Here is a 16,886-nt window from a genome sequence, read left to right as displayed (position 1 = left end):
TTCCAACCCAAAAAAATTCAATTCCTTTATATGATTTGGCATCTATCACTCTCATTGCAAAAATCTGACACCCTTTTAGTTAATCACAGCTCATATTAAGTGGACATGTCCTACCTTTCGGCTAAAACAACGACGAAAGCATCCTACGGTGAAAAATGTCTGGTGTGGAAGAGCCCAGTAACTAGTTGAATTGGCGAACAATTGAGAGAAGTCAAACTCTATGCTCCTTTCTTGCGGTTCTGAAGCGAAAATCCTGATTCCTTTGCATTATCTTGATTAGTTGTTTCCTCGATCATTCGAACACCATCAGATCCTTCTGATGAAGCATCATCACTGTGCGTGCCTCCAGTTGATCCAAGGGTGGAAGGATTGTTAACCAAGCTTTTGTAGATACTTAAGGCTTGAGAGATCATGGCAGCAGGATTATTTGAAGCACTAGGAAGCAACACTGTTGTGCCCTGCAAAACCGTTCACGAAAAAGAAGGCAAAATACTTTATCAATCAACTAAGCATTCGTTAGACGCAGCATATATGTTATCCAAAGTTAGACGGTTTGGTTTTCACCTGTTTAGCGATATTACCAAAGGCACCAACGTACTGCTCAGCAATTTTCAAAGCAGCTGCCTGCAAATCAGACCATAATATTAGTTGCTTTCCTCTACACGTACAAAGCACGTGAAAAAGAGTTTCATAAAAGCTGTATACCACATGATCATTGCTTATAAGGAAAAACTCTTGCCTCTAGAAGATGCAATGCACATAGGATTTATGGGGGACGGGCAAAATAACAGTAAATCAGAATGAAAAAGAACAAACAGTAGCCAGTTAAAAGTCCATACAAGGAATAAACAAACAAACAAAGATAAAGATCCCAAAATCCCAATAACTAAGATAAAGAGCCCGCAGTGTTGCAATATTTTTTCAAAATAATAGTAAGCCTATTTGACAAGATACAGGAGGGGAAACCACATGATATTACATACTTATATGAAAATAAGAGTGTAATCATTGTAGTGGCTGACAAGTGTGATGTGTTGGACTTGAAAAATATCTAGTAATCCTGAAGGGTTAGAAAGAACTGCAAAGATGGGAAAGTGAATGTGTAATACATAGGAAAGTTAGTTGTTATGTGATTGCTGCATGAAGATGTTGCAAATCTCTGAGGAAGAAAAATTATTTTTCCAATTATACACCTTTTATTAAACATTAACATTACTTGTTGCTGAAGGTGTAGTTTGGAATCCCCGGCTTGAATATTCTATGCATTAATTGCTTTTTTTTTTATAAGAAAACAAGTCTGCCTATTTCAAAACAAGCACGATGAAGGGAATTTAAGAACTCACCTCTGCACCCCCACTTTCATTGAGAGACTTTGACACAAGGGAAATTCCTCGAGATGTTGCATTTGCTTTAGCAAGAATGGATTGCGCTTCTCCTGTAAAAAGAGAACGGAGAATTCAATGGAAGTACGACTAAAGGACCACGAACATCAAATGTCCACAATATATTATTGCACACTACTGGGACTAGATTAAATCAGAACTTTATCTACCTTCTGCTGCTAAAATTATAGCACTCTTCTTTCCATCTGCGATATTTATGTTGGCCTGCCTTTCTCCTGTGAAAGATTAAACACATTAGTTTCTGCCAGTGCATATTCCTACTTTACAGAGTAACTAAAAATACTTCAGGTAAAGGAAGTCCACAAATTCAAAAAGAAAGCCATCATCTGTTTGCGATCCTAGGGCCTAAGTCTAACAACAGCGTTTCACTTGCACCGTGTATAACTGAAATATCAAACAGACGTGGAGGTCTGTACCCTCAGACTCAAGAATTTGAGCTCTCTTTTTTCGTTCTGCTTCTGCCTGCATCTCCATAGCTTCCCTCACCGCACGAGGAGGAGTTATGTCCTCTACACAAGTATGAACGGTCAAACATTTAGAAAAGATTTCTGAAGAAAATAACAAATAGTATCAGACAAAACACTTGCAAAAGGGATCTATTACTTATTTCATAGCGGAGGCACTCCAACCCCCATGCTGATGCAGCCTTGTTGAGAATTGTCTGCAGAATGATGCCACTCATATTATTTCTTAACCTAAAATGTTAGCTTACAAGGAAAATGAGGTCATTACGCTGCTGAAACAATCTTAATAACAAGTCTAGACAATCTTAAAGCATCGCCCCCATCAGACATTTTCTTGTTACCAGAAAATTATCACATAAAATCATAAAAATACGGGACAAAACACCCTTGTCAGAGACTCAAACCAACATTATTACTTCAAACAAGAACAAGTCTTTCCAGAGTTTTAATCGTTACAGTTATTAGAAGCAAAAAAGGAGATTAACATACCACTATCTCATCATTGAGGGATTCTCTTTCCTCAAAGGTCTTGTCAAGAGTGATTTTCCCGATCGCAATACGCATGGTAGTCTGTGCAAGCTGAATAGCTGCATTAATAGGATTGTCAACACCATAGGAGGCCAGCATAGGATCCACAATCTGCAACCACACAAGAAATGATCGAAAAGAAGCTCTCAGTGACCCGGTAATGAAACACGGCACACAATCCCAATTCAGGAATATGATATTACCCTAACATAAAGCACACCATCAATCATAAGGGCGACATTGTCCTTGGTAATGGCGGACTGGTCAAGAACATTGATGACCTCTTCTTTCAAGGAATGCACATAAGCGATTCTATCCACAAACGGAATCAAGAAATGGATTCCAGACGGCAGAGTCTTGATGTACTTTCCGAACCGCTCAATCACAAAGGCCTTCTTCTCAGGCACAATCCGAATGCCCCAATTCCTGGGAGGCGTAATCCCATAGCTTCTACACATAAAACCCGGAGTAACTCACCGAGACGCACAAACTCGCCGGACCCGTAATTTCAAAAACCACAAACACGCAAAACCCAAATCAAATCTGCAAGTCATTTCTGATTTTACCGATAACACACCAAGCCAATGCACGCAAAAGAGTAAATTACCTTAGATCGCGGCTGCTCCGGTAGTTTCGAACGGCAAGAAGATTGTGCGACGGTGCGAACGCAGACGGAGACGGAGACGAAGACGGAGAGAGAAGTGGGGTCGACTGTTTGAGGATTAATGACGAGCAGGTGGTGAGCGCTCTGACGCCGGCGGATTGGGAGGCGTGAAGGTGCCTCAGAGTTCGCAGCGAATTGAGGGAGTTCAGCTTGAACATACTCATCTTCTTCGCCGTTGCGGATTTCCGTGGTGGTAGTAAGAATTTCAATGGGCGGTTTTACAGAGGCGACGACGAAGGAGACGAAGGGTTTTTATAAAGCCCTTCTTGTCATGTTGGAGAATCAAATCTGATCTGACTACTCACTCGCGTCTTATTTTCTCTCGCAAAATATAATTCAGCTATTTTTTCATCCGTGCAGGTTCGATTTAACATTTAATTTAACAAAATTTATTATTTAAATTAAAAAAAATTCTCATTTTATTTTAAAATTTTTTACTTTTGGTTTTTCAGATATAATCGAGGCATTTACCTGAAATTTGCTTGCCCAAAACCCGACAGCATTACCCGAAAATTACCAATACATTTTTGGGTATTTTAGTGCATCAAAAACAAGGTTCGTACACACCAAATGTATTAATACAGTTAATTGGAAACTTAAAATCTAATTAATTGTATTTTGACAATTGTTTGGTGTGTTATCGGTAAAATCTAAAATGAGCAGTTATATTAGTTAGAAACTTGAAATCTAACAATTGCATTATGATACTTACCGAACCATGTTTTCTCCTAAATCAAGGTCCCAAAAATTCAGCTAGTTTCAAATTGAATACAATATCATTTGAATTTTTTTTTTTTTTAGAAAAAGTACGATATTCATTTATTTGGAATAAATCGTACAAATCAAAAGATAGGATGCTAAATTTTGAATAGTGCTATATACATTCATTTTTACTTCTTACATCTTTCTCAATTTCCGACTTCAATCAAATGATTTAAAGAATATAATGGACTAAAAAAACCAAAGAGTGTAGGAGTATGAACGAAAATCTATTGAGATCACACAATTAATGAGATAAATTATAACAATTTTGAGACATGTAAATAGGTAAAATATGTAACACAGTATAATAAAAATTGTTTGAACTGGACAATGAGTCACAGGACTTAATCCAATAATCAAGAAAAATAGAATTATATCTAAAATAATGTTAGAGCAACTAAGTTTTTAAATCAAAATTTACAAACCAAATAATATAATTATTACTTAAACTTTAATTAACGTGCTTATTTTATATTAACGACACTTCATTTGATTTGCAAATTTAGTTTAAAATTTTAAACTCCATAGCATCCAAATAACTAAAGATAATTAAGTTGCAGGCACAAAATTTGACACCCGATATATTTTGGTCTAACAGAAAACCAAAACCTAAGGAAATATTGCTTTTGAAGACAAAATTTATCGATCCAAAGTCAACCAAACTTATAAAATTTGCCCACATGAACTCTCGAACAAAAGGAATGATGACTAGCCAATTCCACGAGGAAATTAAACTACATTCCGAAAGTACGCAAAAACAAACACTCTTCATTCGTCTGTAACGATGGTACCCCTCTCGCTCACATAGATACCATCAAGAAACTTCCTGATATCCTTGTTCTTGACATGGCATTTCTGTCGAAACAAATACGATAAATAAGGTATCAGCAAGCGAGCGCAGCATTTTCCATGATACATATTGTCTGCATAACGAGAGATAAAAGCTAGATCAATAGCGGGAGAGAGAGAGAGAGGGACCTGGTTGATCAGGGCACAAGACCGAGAAACAAGCTCGATATCATTTCCATCCAAGATAAGCTCATCCTTGACCTTCTCAGATCGGGTGATATTAACACCGTCAAGCATATCCACCTTCCTCACCTGATTGAGCAAGCAGACCAATCATCAAGACGAATGGACTAGAAAGCACAACATTACCAAATACAAAAAGTTGTTTCATGGTTCAAAGGTACAAACAGTTCAACCTAACCTACGACATCAATCTGCAATCAAACTTTTCACTTCTCATAAATCACAAACCATGTCATTCGGCTCTTTATAATCCAATGAAGTAATTTCGACCATCTTATTGCGTTCAAAGACGGTGAAAATCACCAAATTTTAGCAGAAAAATGAATGTAAATGGTAGAAAGCTAACTGGACCATCCCGTGGACATAACATAAAACACGAATCAAGCAATCGGAACCAGAAACCGACACATTTCTACAACAACGATAGGAGAGATTCATTCTTCTGGTGTCCATTACAATAGAAAATGTCAATATGCAATCTTTTAAGGATTAATTACATAAGTCATCTGCAAGGACTACATTACACCAATGACAGCGAGGACTACTATATCTAATGCCACCTTATGCATAACATGCAACTATGTATACGGTCGAACAAAAGTAAGGAATTGTAATCACTCCAATCATGCCCACTCTGAATTCAAAACGAGAAAGAAAGAAAAAAGCGCATGGCATCACGATACCTTGTGCAATTCTGCAACATCAACAGGAAAATAATAATAAATCTCAGCCTAAAATGGCAATGAAATCTCACATACATTCACAAATCAAACAGTTGAGACAAATCATTCAGCTGAACAAAACCCAAAAATGCACAACAAACATCAAAATCAAACTCAAATAACCACAAAAACAAATCAAACCCAGTTAAAATCTGGCAAAATGGTGCAAAAGGGTACCTTCTTTTCACCCAAAAAGTTACGGATCTCGATCGCCTTGGCCTCATTAGTGATGGAGGCATTGATGGGAAAATGAGCATACACGAAACGCATCTTGTAGCGGTACCCCTTGGTGACGCCGGTGATGAGATTTCCGACGTGGGAGAGGGCGGTGCGGATGGCGGCGCTAGTTTTGCGGGTGCCAAACCACGCCTCCACCTTCAGCTTCCGCTTTCCGGTCTCCTCTTCGGTGACGAGCTGAAAGTCCAGGTTCAAGTGCTTGAAGTTGCGGACGAGCTTCCCGCGAGGGCCTTCGACCTCGATGATCTTGGCGTGAACCTTGATCTTGACACCGTCGGGGATGTCCATGGTCTCGGAGGAGAGGATGGTCTTCATCTCCGCTGCTGCTCTGGTTGTTTCTCTCTCTCTCGCACTGCGGCTCCGGTTGGTGCGTGTGTGATTTGGGCGAGACAGGGAACCCTAACGTCTTGTGAAATGTTTATATAGGATGTTAAACCCCTAAGACTTAATCTTGTATGGGCCAAGCCTTGCCGATCGTAGCCCAGAGATTGAAAGTGATATGGATCTGGGCTTGATTTTCAAATTATGGTAAAGGTTTTGGGCTTTTTCAAAAATAGTAATAGTTGGCCAGGACCAAGGATCGCCCCATCAAAACATCTCTAAAGGAAATGTCAAAATGTCCACATAAGTTATAACAGTAAAAAAAGATCACACTAATATTCTCCAACCGAAATGTCAAATCTTATGTGGCGATGACATGGATTGGCAGCAAGAGAGTTGCTGTCAAATTTGACAGCAGCTTCAAAATTAATTATTAATGGCTTTTATTAATTTTTATTGGTTTAATCATCATTGTAATTAATGTTGTTGTTGACCCTTTCCCTTTTGTTCAATCAAGGTAAGTGAACAGTCCCCTCTTGTTAAAAATAAATGGTGAACGGTTCGGATTTCATAATTATTAAATGTCTTTTATTAAGTTTTTATTAATTTAATCATTTATTTTATAATATAATAAAATAATAATTTAATTTGACATATCCGATGGACAATAAAACTTTAAAAGATGTCAAAATGCCACATAGGCTATCAAATTTAAATTTTATGTTCAAAATTTGACATCTCATTTGGAGATGCTCTCACCTCGTAGATTAAAACATTTTAAAGTATAGTTTTATCAAAAAGAAGAAACAAGATAACCAATTAAAAAATTTAGTGAAAGCTCATAAGAAATTAATAAGAAAGAAAGATGTTAGTAACCTTTATATTTGGATTTTTTTATAACTTTTTTTACATGACACGTAATATTTTTAAACAAAAAACAAGACTTTTCTTTGAAATTATAGTTTCTAGTTTTCATCTTTAATATCTAGCCAAAAGCTTTAAAGGTATTTTTTGTGCAAAAACATGACATTTGGAGAAGTAAAAAGGTCCAAATACAAAGGTTGCTTGCACTTCTCCTTAATTAAACCACAACACAATTTTCTTTCTCTGCATGTGGTTCAATATCTTAGTAGCTAGAGTGTTAGGTTTTTACTCATCATGCATCTCGGATTCGAAACTTATTATCCCCAAACTAATGTAATAGTTCCAAACTCTTTCTACTCTTAATAATAAATTCTAAAAATTGAATTAAAATAGTGGTCATGAATCTCGGGTTTAAAAGCCCTAACTAACCTTGTGTTGGATTTCGAAAAGCCCAATTAAAAATAGCCTTGTTTACTACAAGTAGGCGATACATACTGCACAAATTTAGGTCATGTCTGATGCCTAGAATTAACACTAGGTTGCATATCGTAACATCTCACATCTTTTTAACTTTCAAACTCCACCCTTTGTTTTGTTTTGATCTTTCCGCCGCCACAATAAGTCTAGAAGGTTTAACCATATGACTGACTAGCTACAAAGGATGTCATGCCATGGCCGAAGGCATAAGGATGCCATGCCATGCCATGCCATGGCCGAAATCATCGTGATTGAAAGCAACGTTGCACGCCTTGTTCACCGGTCATTAGGTCAAGTCAGGCCATGGGTTGGAACAGATATATAAATATGTCTGCCTTCTCAAGGAAAATATATATGCAAGAATTAATGTAACAGTAAACTCACTCCTCCGTACCGTTCCAAGCACAGACTCTTATCATTTCGAAACTATCGGGTCTTTGTTTGTGCTTGACAACACATATACACACTACCTGCAAAAACACCACAAACATCTTCAGCCTTCAGGCAAATCTTGCAGAAGGTTGTTTCTGTTTTTCCATCTCTGCTCATCTTTCTCCTCAGTAACATCCATGGCTCCTCCAACAAAATTCTTGGCAGGCAGCTAGCAATTAAATGACTAGCCAAAGTTGGACAATTCGTAGTAGCAAGACGTAGGTATATAGTATTCAAACATATATAGTGATGAATTTAAATTCTTACCTCTATTAATTAACAAATGAGGCAGAAGTTATCTCGTAGTAAATAAACAAGGATACAAGCAACAACCATCTTCATCTGCTGATCATCTTCATCTGTACGTAAACTTACTTATTATGTATTTAATTAGAGCTGAGTTTTGACTCTTGAGCTTCAAGCATGGCCTAACTCCGACGAACAAACGACTATTTCACAATGTTTTGATCGTTTGGGAAGCTAAAAAAGTATTCTTCCCAAACCTCCTTCGTTTGAAACTTATGGAGTGTAATTAATAACTTCTTCAAGACCAACGCATTAGTGCATACTGTTGGAAAATATTAGTATTTTGGTTTATTTGAATGTTTGGTTTTATGGGCTAAGCTCGTTAGAATTAGGTTTTGTTAAAGATTAGGGTTAGTTTATTATAAATGGGGTGCTTTGTTATTCATTAGAGAACAAGTTAGTCACAATGTAGTCTCTTAGGGTTTTGTAGCCGTTTCGGCATTCTCAGTTTGTTTAACAATATTCTTATTATTTGTTAGTCTTGTTCGTTGCACACTCTGATATTCAACTTGGTATCAGAGCAGGTTTGATCCTTCGGGATTTAATCTGCTTCGGGTTGGTATCTATTTGCTTGTTTCCGTTGTCGTTCATGTTCAGATTGTTAGTTGGTATTGATTGTTTGCAAGAAGAAAAAATTTGTTCGTTCGTTTTTTATCTTGTGACTCTGCTTCTGCACCTTTGAACACTGCAGCCTGCAGGAGTATCCGCAAGTCTGTATTGCTACAAAGGAAAAAAAAAATTTGGTTGGATTTTTTGTTTGTTTGTTCAAAAGTTGGCATCGGTATTGGCATCAGCATCGGCATTGGCATTGGCATCGGCTTTGGTTTTGGCATCAGCATCGGCATCGGTATTAGCATCGGCATCGGTATCAACATCAACATCGGCATTAGTATTGGCATCAGTATCAGTATTTGCATCGCTCGTTTCCGTAGTCGTTCATGTTCAGATTGTTAGTTGGTATTGATTGTTTGCAAGAAGAAAAAAAATTGTTCGTTCGTTTTTTGTCCCGTGACTCTGCTTCTACACCTTTGAACACCGCAGCCTGCAGGAGTATCCGCAAGTCTGTATTGCTACAAAGGAAAAAAAAATTTGGTTGGATTTTTTATTTGTTTGTTCAGAAGTTGGCATCGGTATTGACATCAGCATCGGTATCGGCATCGGTATTGGCATCGGCATCGGCATTGGCTTTGGTATTGGCATCAGCATCAGCATCGGTATTGGCATCGGCATCGGCATAGGTATCGGTATCGGCATCAACATCGGCATCGGCATTTGTATTGTCATTGGCATTGAATTTTTTGTTTGTTTGTTCAGAAGTTAGCATCGGTATTGGCATCAGCATCGGCATCGACATTGGTATTGGCATTGGCATCGGCATCGGCATTGGCATTGACATTGGCTTTGGTATTGGCATCAGCATCGGCTTTGGTATTGGCATCAGCATCGGCATCGGCATCGGTATCGGCATCGGCATCGGTATTGGCATCGGCATCGACATTGACATTGGAATTTGGAGGCTTGCATCCACATCTGCTTGTTGGCAAACTCATGTCGTGTACCACCATAAGTTTGACGGGGGGGGGGGTGTTGGAAAATATTAGTATTTTGGTTTATTTGAATGTTTGGTTTTATGGGCTTAGCTCATTAGAATTAGGTTTTGTTAGAGATTAGGGTTAGTTTATTATAAATGAGGTGCTTTGTTATTCATTAGAGAACAAGTTAGCCATAATGTAGTCTCTTAGGGTTTTGTAGCCGTTTCGGCATTCTCAGTTTGTTTAACAATATTCTTATTATTTGTTAGTCTTGTTCGTTGCACACTCTGATATTCAACTCATACTATGTCTCATGATGTCCGTTAAAATCAATAACTTCAAGTACCTTTAGATGCGACAAGAAACAAAGGAGGCACAATATCTGCATTACGTATAATGTTTAAATTCTTATTTTTATGGTTTTTTCTTTTGGATAGTAATTTTTATGTGCCATTTCATCCGGCACACTTTTATTTTATCTCTTATTAAATATATAAAAAATAATCAAAAAGCATAAATAAGCAGATGCGTTCAAAAAGATAATGAGATGTGCAAAAATAAATCGTTTCCATTTTGTGCCGCCACCAGGGCCATATGGTAAGTTGCTTGTTGCAATAAGTATTGGGAGTTGGGAGACTTAACCTCCATATGACTAGCTACAAACAATGTCACACCGCACGCCATGGATGGCCGAAAGCAACCTGATAGCAAAGTTCTTCGCATGCAGTCGATCCCATTGTTTATATATATATTTTTTTCACTCACGTAGCTATATGCCTCCTCCCTCTTTGGGGCCACCACCTCAAATTTTCCACTAAATAATTATTAAAGATGTATATTTTAATTATGATCATACGCTATATTTTTGGTTTTTGACTTTAAGATCTTAATTTGAGTAGAATATCGGTAATTGAATACTAATTTGGGCACCTTCAATATAAATATGTGCCTATTATAGCATTCAGATACCAACACATAAATCTTATTCGATAAAAAAGATTACGAATATTCCTTTCAATTAAACAAAGGCATTTTTTTCATTAAGTACTTAGGAATGCATTCGATTGAGATTTTAAGTAAATTAACTCAAAATTTATCAGGAGAGGATTTGTCAAATCCTAATATAAAATATAGAATCTCTCTAAATCCGTCAAATCATTCGTTAAAAATCGTTGTTCGATACACCCGGATTTATATCTTTTTTCTAAACCCTTTTGAATAAAATTTCCAATAGTGATATTTTTGAAAAGAAAAAAAAAATTAGAGTTGCAAAACTTGTAAAATCCAAAAGCGACAGGAACTTGAGGAAGAGGCCAAGCAAAGAAGGCAAGAGGGGGAGAGGTCGCGTTGGTTACAAGCAAAAAGAAAGAACCTTTTGGGATCCATTGAGGGTCAAATTGCAAACCGCGAATAATGCGCGCAAAGGTATTTATTTTTGGAGGGTGGAAATCAAATCCTCCCAAAAGATACATGCTTTTCTTCTTTTTTTGCACTACATAACTGACGCTTTCATGAAGACAACATATATGAGGTTGTCCCTTAAGCACAACCCACGACAAGTAATCCGAGGTGGTTGTGGTGGTGGTCGTTGAGCCCGAGGATCACTCCCCCGCTACCTGTTATTCCGTTAACTTTTCCCTCCTCCTCCTTCTCCTTATCGTCCCCGAAAGCTAGGGCATCTTTTCGAGAGCCCGGTGATCATTCATTCAATCCTTTTGTTGGCCATTGTTTTTGGCCTTGGTTTCCGGCAAAAGGCAGGCAGGCAGGCAGGCAGGCAGGCAGTTGTTTGCCTCCTCTTGCTGCTGCGGCGGCGGTGAAATAGTTGTGTGTTTATTTATTGGTGAGAAAGTTGAGAGAATAATAATACGATGACGAAGACGAAGGGAAGGATATCGAGAATTGGAAGCTATGCAATTGCGTCTTCCAAACTAGACGGCCACCACCAACAGCCATGCATTACCTGCACCACTTTCAACATCCTCGCTCCCATTTACAAGCGCCTCAACCATGACGTACGCATCATAATCTTTTGAATCCTGTAAAACTTGTCTTGTTATTGTTTTTTAATCAATGTTTGTAAAAGGGTAATCTCAAGCTTTTAACTTTTGATGTTCAGGATCCTGATAGTCGAGAAAGCGATCACAGAGCGTATTGGCTGGCCAGGAACCAAAGGATACTGGATTGTTTGTTGGCTGAGAGATCTTCCATCATTTGTCTTCAGGTTTGCATTTCTTACAACTTTTTGAAAGCATTAAGGATGGAAGTTGCTACACATTGTTTGATGGCATGATACAAATGTGGTGTTTATATCTCTCTGATTGGCACAGGAGTTCTGGGTCGGAAACGAAGAGCTTGTGAACATTTACGAGAAGAAACTTGGAGATGCTGGTTATATCAATCTCAAACTAGGACGAACCAACAACCGTGGCGATGGTAAGTCTTATTCATTTTCCTGTTTAGAATGCATAGCATCATCAATTCCCTTAATCTCGATTCGAGAAAAAGAACAAGAAAGGAAAAAAAACAGATGGTGAGATGGGGAGAGCTTAACAAAATAAGTTAATCTGGATTTTGGATCGAAAGAAAAAACTGTTTTGTTGGGGTATATGATGGAAACTGCTCATCTTATTTTTATGTACAGGTTTGCTGACCGCGGTGCATAAGGACTACTTTAGAGTTGTAAACTATGAAGAGTTGCACTTCAATGATTATGGTGATCGTGTTGCTCAGTTGATACATGTGGAATTAGCTACCGTAAGACATATTCTGAAATCACAACAAGACATTAGGATCACGAACAAATCAAGTCAATATAAAATAGAGATCAACTAATTATATTAAACTTAGCTGTAGAATACGGAAAACATGGTTATGAAGATGAAGCCATTGATCCTTGCGAACAAAGTAGAAGTAGTCTTCTACTTCCAGTACCTCTTAATGAACTCTACTATCGAAATAGGCTTGTAGTTTTCGTAAGTTTCAGTTGGTATGGAAGCAAGGACTGCTCTTAGGTTATATAACTAGGGTTTCAACCAATTCCTCCCTATTATCGGAAAGGATATCAACCCAAATCATATCTAATCAATTAGAGTCCCATCATGACTCTTATTCCTTGTATTTACTTAATAAAGGTCCATAATCGATCGCATTTAATTAGGACTCGAATATGTTTATTTCCTTAAGGCACCTAGAGTCTTAGAGATTTCATTAACTTGATTGCCAAGTCAATTATTCCCTCATTTATTCTCGGCATAATTCATTGTCATTCACAAAATGGTTTTACAGCTATCTCAATTTTGCAGTTCCGAAACAACGACATTCGACAAGAAATTCTCATCGTGAACACCCACTTGTTATTTCCTCATGACTCGAGTTTGTGTATAGTTCGATTGCATCAGGTAGCTTCATTCTCGATTTCATACTCTTCCTTTGTATGTACGCAGTGTAACATTTTCTTAGTGACAACATTTTGTCGGTTTCTCACTTTAGGTCTACAAAATCTTGCAACATTTAGAATCTTATCAGAAAGAGAACAAGCTTAATCCCATGCCGATTATTCTCTGCGGGTATTCCTAATGCCTTACATTTATAGATCTTTTGCTCCCTAATTTTCAAATCATAGCCATTTGTAATATTTTGTTCCAATCTCTTCTTTCTTCAGTGACTGGAACGGAAGCAAACGTGGACATGTTTACGAGTTTCTTCGGTCCCAGGGGTTTGTATCTTCTTATGATACTGCTCATCATTATACCGATGCAGATGCACACAAGGTCAGTATCTTCAACTTTACACATAATTTCGTTTTTGTTTGCCTGTAACTCATATTTCATATTTTCCATGCAGTGGGTTAGCCACAGAAACCATAGGGGAAACATATGCGGCGTTGATTTTATATGGCTTCTCAATCCTAATAGATATCGTAAGCTACTAAAAACTAGTTGGACTGAAGCAGTATTTGGAATGTTCAAGGTCAGCAATTCATATGCATTGCCTGTATACTTCTTTCTGTCACATTGCTGTTCGTTCTGTTTCTGATGGGATAAATTTTCACAATTTCAGTATCTACTACGAAGAGCTTCGCTGACAGCGGATGATGCCTTTGCTTTTCTGAAGACTGATAATCCTGTTGATTACATTACCTATTCAGGTTTCTGTGAAGCACTTCGACAGGTACAATATCAATTAAAACTGATATTTTCTCCTAATCTGTATACTCTTGTTCTGAATAGAACCTTTGCCTGCTAGTGAATATTCCAATTCGTTTCTTTCTATGTTATGCAGCTTAACATGACAGGTCATTGCCATGGACTCAGCCACGACGAGACAAAGGATTTGTGGGTTCAAGCGGACATAGATGGAAATGGTTTTCTTGATTACATAGAATTTCAGGTAAGTTATTTTCACCAACTATTGCTCATTGTTATTAGTTTTGTATACACCGCGGAGATTGAATAGTATTACAGGGAGTTTAAGCTTTTATGTAGGAAAATGATTTTGTTTTCCGGTTGTCAGTGGGCTTAGATTGTTCGCCTCTGTGGATTTTCACCCCTGCAAATTTGGTTTAGAAAACTTGGCGGTTGAAACTGTCCTATTTTTCAGCACATTAGAAGTTTTATGACGTTTATGCTACTACTAATGGCATTGCAGCAGCGAATTTGGAATCCTACGGGGTCAGAGCAGAAAGATGAAAGCGGTAGTGACTGTGATAGTGATTCCAAGGGTATTCAGGAACAAACAATTGGTTTCAGTGTCAAAAACGCTGTTCTCTTCCCTCCTGAAGTGGAGAAAGGAACGTGGCCCGAAGACTACTCTCTTTCTGATCATGCACGACTCACTGTGGTTTTTTCACCAATAAGAATGCCTTGCTCTCAGATGATTCTCTGACAACCTCAAGCTCAGCAGTACTTGAATGAAAAGAACTTTTATCGGCGTTCCTCCTTTTTAATTGTGTCTGTGTTCGAAGCTCAATCTTTCGTATACAAACGGGCAAACATCAGTGAACTGGCCTTTGATCTGCAACTGAATAACAGAACTAGGATCCGGATTACACATTTGGCCTTTCCATTGTGCCCATTGATGTGGGAAAAAAAGAAGGAACCTAAGAATAACAAAGAAGAGAACAACTTTGCCCACCCCCTAAAGTAATCTAACTGCAATCAACGGGGGCGTTTGAGCATAACTCCCACTTTAGAAGGTGAGCAAAGTTGCACTTAACAAACAAAGAGTTGTATAGCTGCTGTGCATTTGTAAAGATCCTATAGAGTTGTATAGCTGTCTGTGCATATATGTAGGTTTGCAGCTATCCCCTATTTGTAATTTTGTAGCAATATTGGTGAGATGTACCAAATTAGAGGCCTTTTTGTACTTTGCAAATGCATTCAGCATCACTGTTAATAACACACCAATTGCAACTGATTTTGCTCTTCTGCAACATATTGCCATCTTACAATCTAACTTTTTCTAATTTTCTGAGAAAGGGATATTCTAATCTACTCTACTCTATACGAAGGGAGATTCAAAATCGGACGCAATATGGTGGACACACCGTCCTAATTAGCTAGACTAACCCACGTCAACATCATTGACAATTATAAAATAAAGGTAGATTAATTATGGCTAAAGTAATGTGAACTTCGTGTAGTTAACAGTTTGAAATTTTTATTTAGTTGAAAATAACAGGTTGAAATAAGAAATTCAGTAATGAGTCTAATGACAGAAATTCAACCAAATATTGAAAATAATAGCCTTGTTTTGGACTATGATTCAGAAACCCTTTACTTCTGATTAACAAAGCATACCGAAAGCTTTAAATGCATTGTAATTAGGGAAACAATTAACAGTTCCTGCCGAGCCTAATCTCAACAAGTTTCTCTTTTTGTTATTTTTCTATGAGGTATCAGGTATCAAGCTATAAAAAGCACAAAGTTTACAGAAAAAGTTGGAAGTGGAAGATGACCGCTCTACTTTTTGGTCAAATGATAAGGATGATACGTAGCAAATCGTAATTAAATATTAATTTCAATACCTTATTTTGGCTTTTTAGCATGGCGTACACACACACACATGCAGGTAAAAAAATAGTAAATATTGGAGATAGACAGTAAATCACTTGAGATTAGGGAGTAAATCACTTTTCCATGCAGATATATATGTATATATATATATATGTATATATATATATATATATATATGATAAATCACTTTTTCATGCAGATTGTTTGGGTTAATATTTGAATATTGGACTGCAAATGTGAGAAAACCCAAAGATGCCAATTAGAAGAATACTTACCCAAAGCCCAGCACCAAGTCCAGAGACAAATTGGTGCCTCCCCATTAATGCATGGACCATCTTCCTATGATTTAAATGACAAGTGATGGGGACTAACTCACAATCAGCAAAAAAACACTTTTCAGTGGCAATACAAGTAAAAAGCTGATGACTCGCTACCGTTCAGATGCTTTCGGGCAAGAACAAAGTCACAGCAGTCAGGCTAATTGACCTATAAAAGAAGGAAGAGGCCCCAGAGACAAGGACACATAACCAATCAAACAAACAAGCATACAAACTCTGCTCTTAAGCTAGATTTGCATCCAAAAGTTGTAATCAGCCCAAATCTCAAATCTTCTTAGCGACCAGCTATCTTTCTCTCTAGTTTAAAGCTCAGTTATCTCCCTTAGTGACGTAGTATCGATTCCCTTGTGTAAACCTATTTACCATCCATCCTCTTTTTAGCATACAAACCCCTGTAATCACAAAGAGAAGTGACTGCAAGAAGTTCAACATTGACAGACAAGGCGAAATCTTGCCCAAAACTCTTTGTTTGTTTTATGAATTTGTAGATCTATTACGTAATGCATTCCCCAGTATGTATTCAAGTCTTGTCCACCTATTGTCCTACTTTAAGAGTCTCATTTGCATCTGGATCTGATTAGTTTAATGGATAGGCTATCATTAAAATCAATCAAGAACCAAGCAAACGGCTAAATGACTTAAAGGGAATTTGAACTCCCTTCATATGAACATACAAGACTGTAAACTGAAAGTCCTTGGTAACAAGGCAAGAAAAAGAACTTAATGTAGACTTAACTCATCCACGACAATTCTTTGATAACAAGAAGTCCGAGTAACTTGGGGCGCAAAT

General features: G+C 37.6%; 3 protein-coding genes across 5 annotated transcripts; 1 reads left to right on the top strand and 2 right to left on the bottom strand.

Moving 5' to 3' along the window:
* LOC126630730 (uncharacterized) lies at positions 1-3,804 on the bottom strand. 2 transcript variants are annotated; one of them, XM_050300888.1, is made up of 9 exons: positions 3,003-3,804; positions 2,599-2,845; positions 2,357-2,506; positions 2,007-2,064; positions 1,820-1,912; positions 1,553-1,618; positions 1,344-1,435; positions 565-624; positions 1-458 (listed from the first exon to the last, which is right to left on the bottom strand). In XM_050300888.1, exons 1-9 carry the CDS (start codon positions 3,221-3,223, stop codon positions 219-221), a joined length of 1,227 nt encoding a protein of 408 aa, XP_050156845.1. In that variant the 5' UTR covers positions 3,224-3,804; the 3' UTR covers positions 1-218. The 2 variants fall into 2 exon arrangements, with proteins under 2 accessions (XP_050156845.1, XP_050156846.1); XM_050300889.1 differs by having other exon boundaries at positions 2,599-2,842.
* Positions 3,805-4,403: 599 nt separating this feature from the next.
* Positions 4,404-6,222, bottom strand: LOC126630736 (60S ribosomal protein L9-like). Its single transcript, XM_050300893.1, has 3 exons — positions 5,753-6,222; positions 4,800-4,922; positions 4,404-4,676 (listed from the first exon to the last, which is right to left on the bottom strand). Exons 1-3 carry the CDS (start codon positions 6,125-6,127, stop codon positions 4,590-4,592), a joined length of 585 nt encoding a protein of 194 aa, XP_050156850.1. The 5' UTR covers positions 6,128-6,222; the 3' UTR covers positions 4,404-4,589.
* A 4,998-nt stretch (positions 6,223-11,220) lies between these two features.
* LOC126630729 (uncharacterized calcium-binding protein At1g02270) lies at positions 11,221-15,159 on the top strand. Of its 2 annotated transcripts, none has more exons than XM_050300887.1 (11): positions 11,221-11,756; positions 11,861-11,965; positions 12,072-12,177; positions 12,386-12,498; positions 13,047-13,142; positions 13,234-13,310; positions 13,406-13,514; positions 13,588-13,713; positions 13,804-13,914; positions 14,026-14,133; positions 14,395-15,159. In XM_050300887.1, exons 1-11 carry the CDS (start codon positions 11,613-11,615, stop codon positions 14,626-14,628), a joined length of 1,329 nt encoding a protein of 442 aa, XP_050156844.1. In that variant the 5' UTR covers positions 11,221-11,612; the 3' UTR covers positions 14,629-15,159. The 2 variants fall into 2 exon arrangements, with proteins under 2 accessions (XP_050156844.1, XP_050156843.1); XM_050300886.1 differs by having other exon boundaries at positions 11,224-11,756; positions 14,392-15,159.
* The last annotated feature ends 1,727 nt before the right edge of the window (positions 15,160-16,886 follow it).

Source organism: Malus sylvestris, chromosome 7 (assembly GCF_916048215.2).
Source record: "Malus sylvestris chromosome 7, drMalSylv7.2, whole genome shotgun sequence".
NCBI lineage: Eukaryota > Viridiplantae > Streptophyta > Magnoliopsida > Rosales > Rosaceae > Malus > Malus sylvestris.
This window is presented reverse-complemented; position numbering and strand designations above follow the sequence as displayed.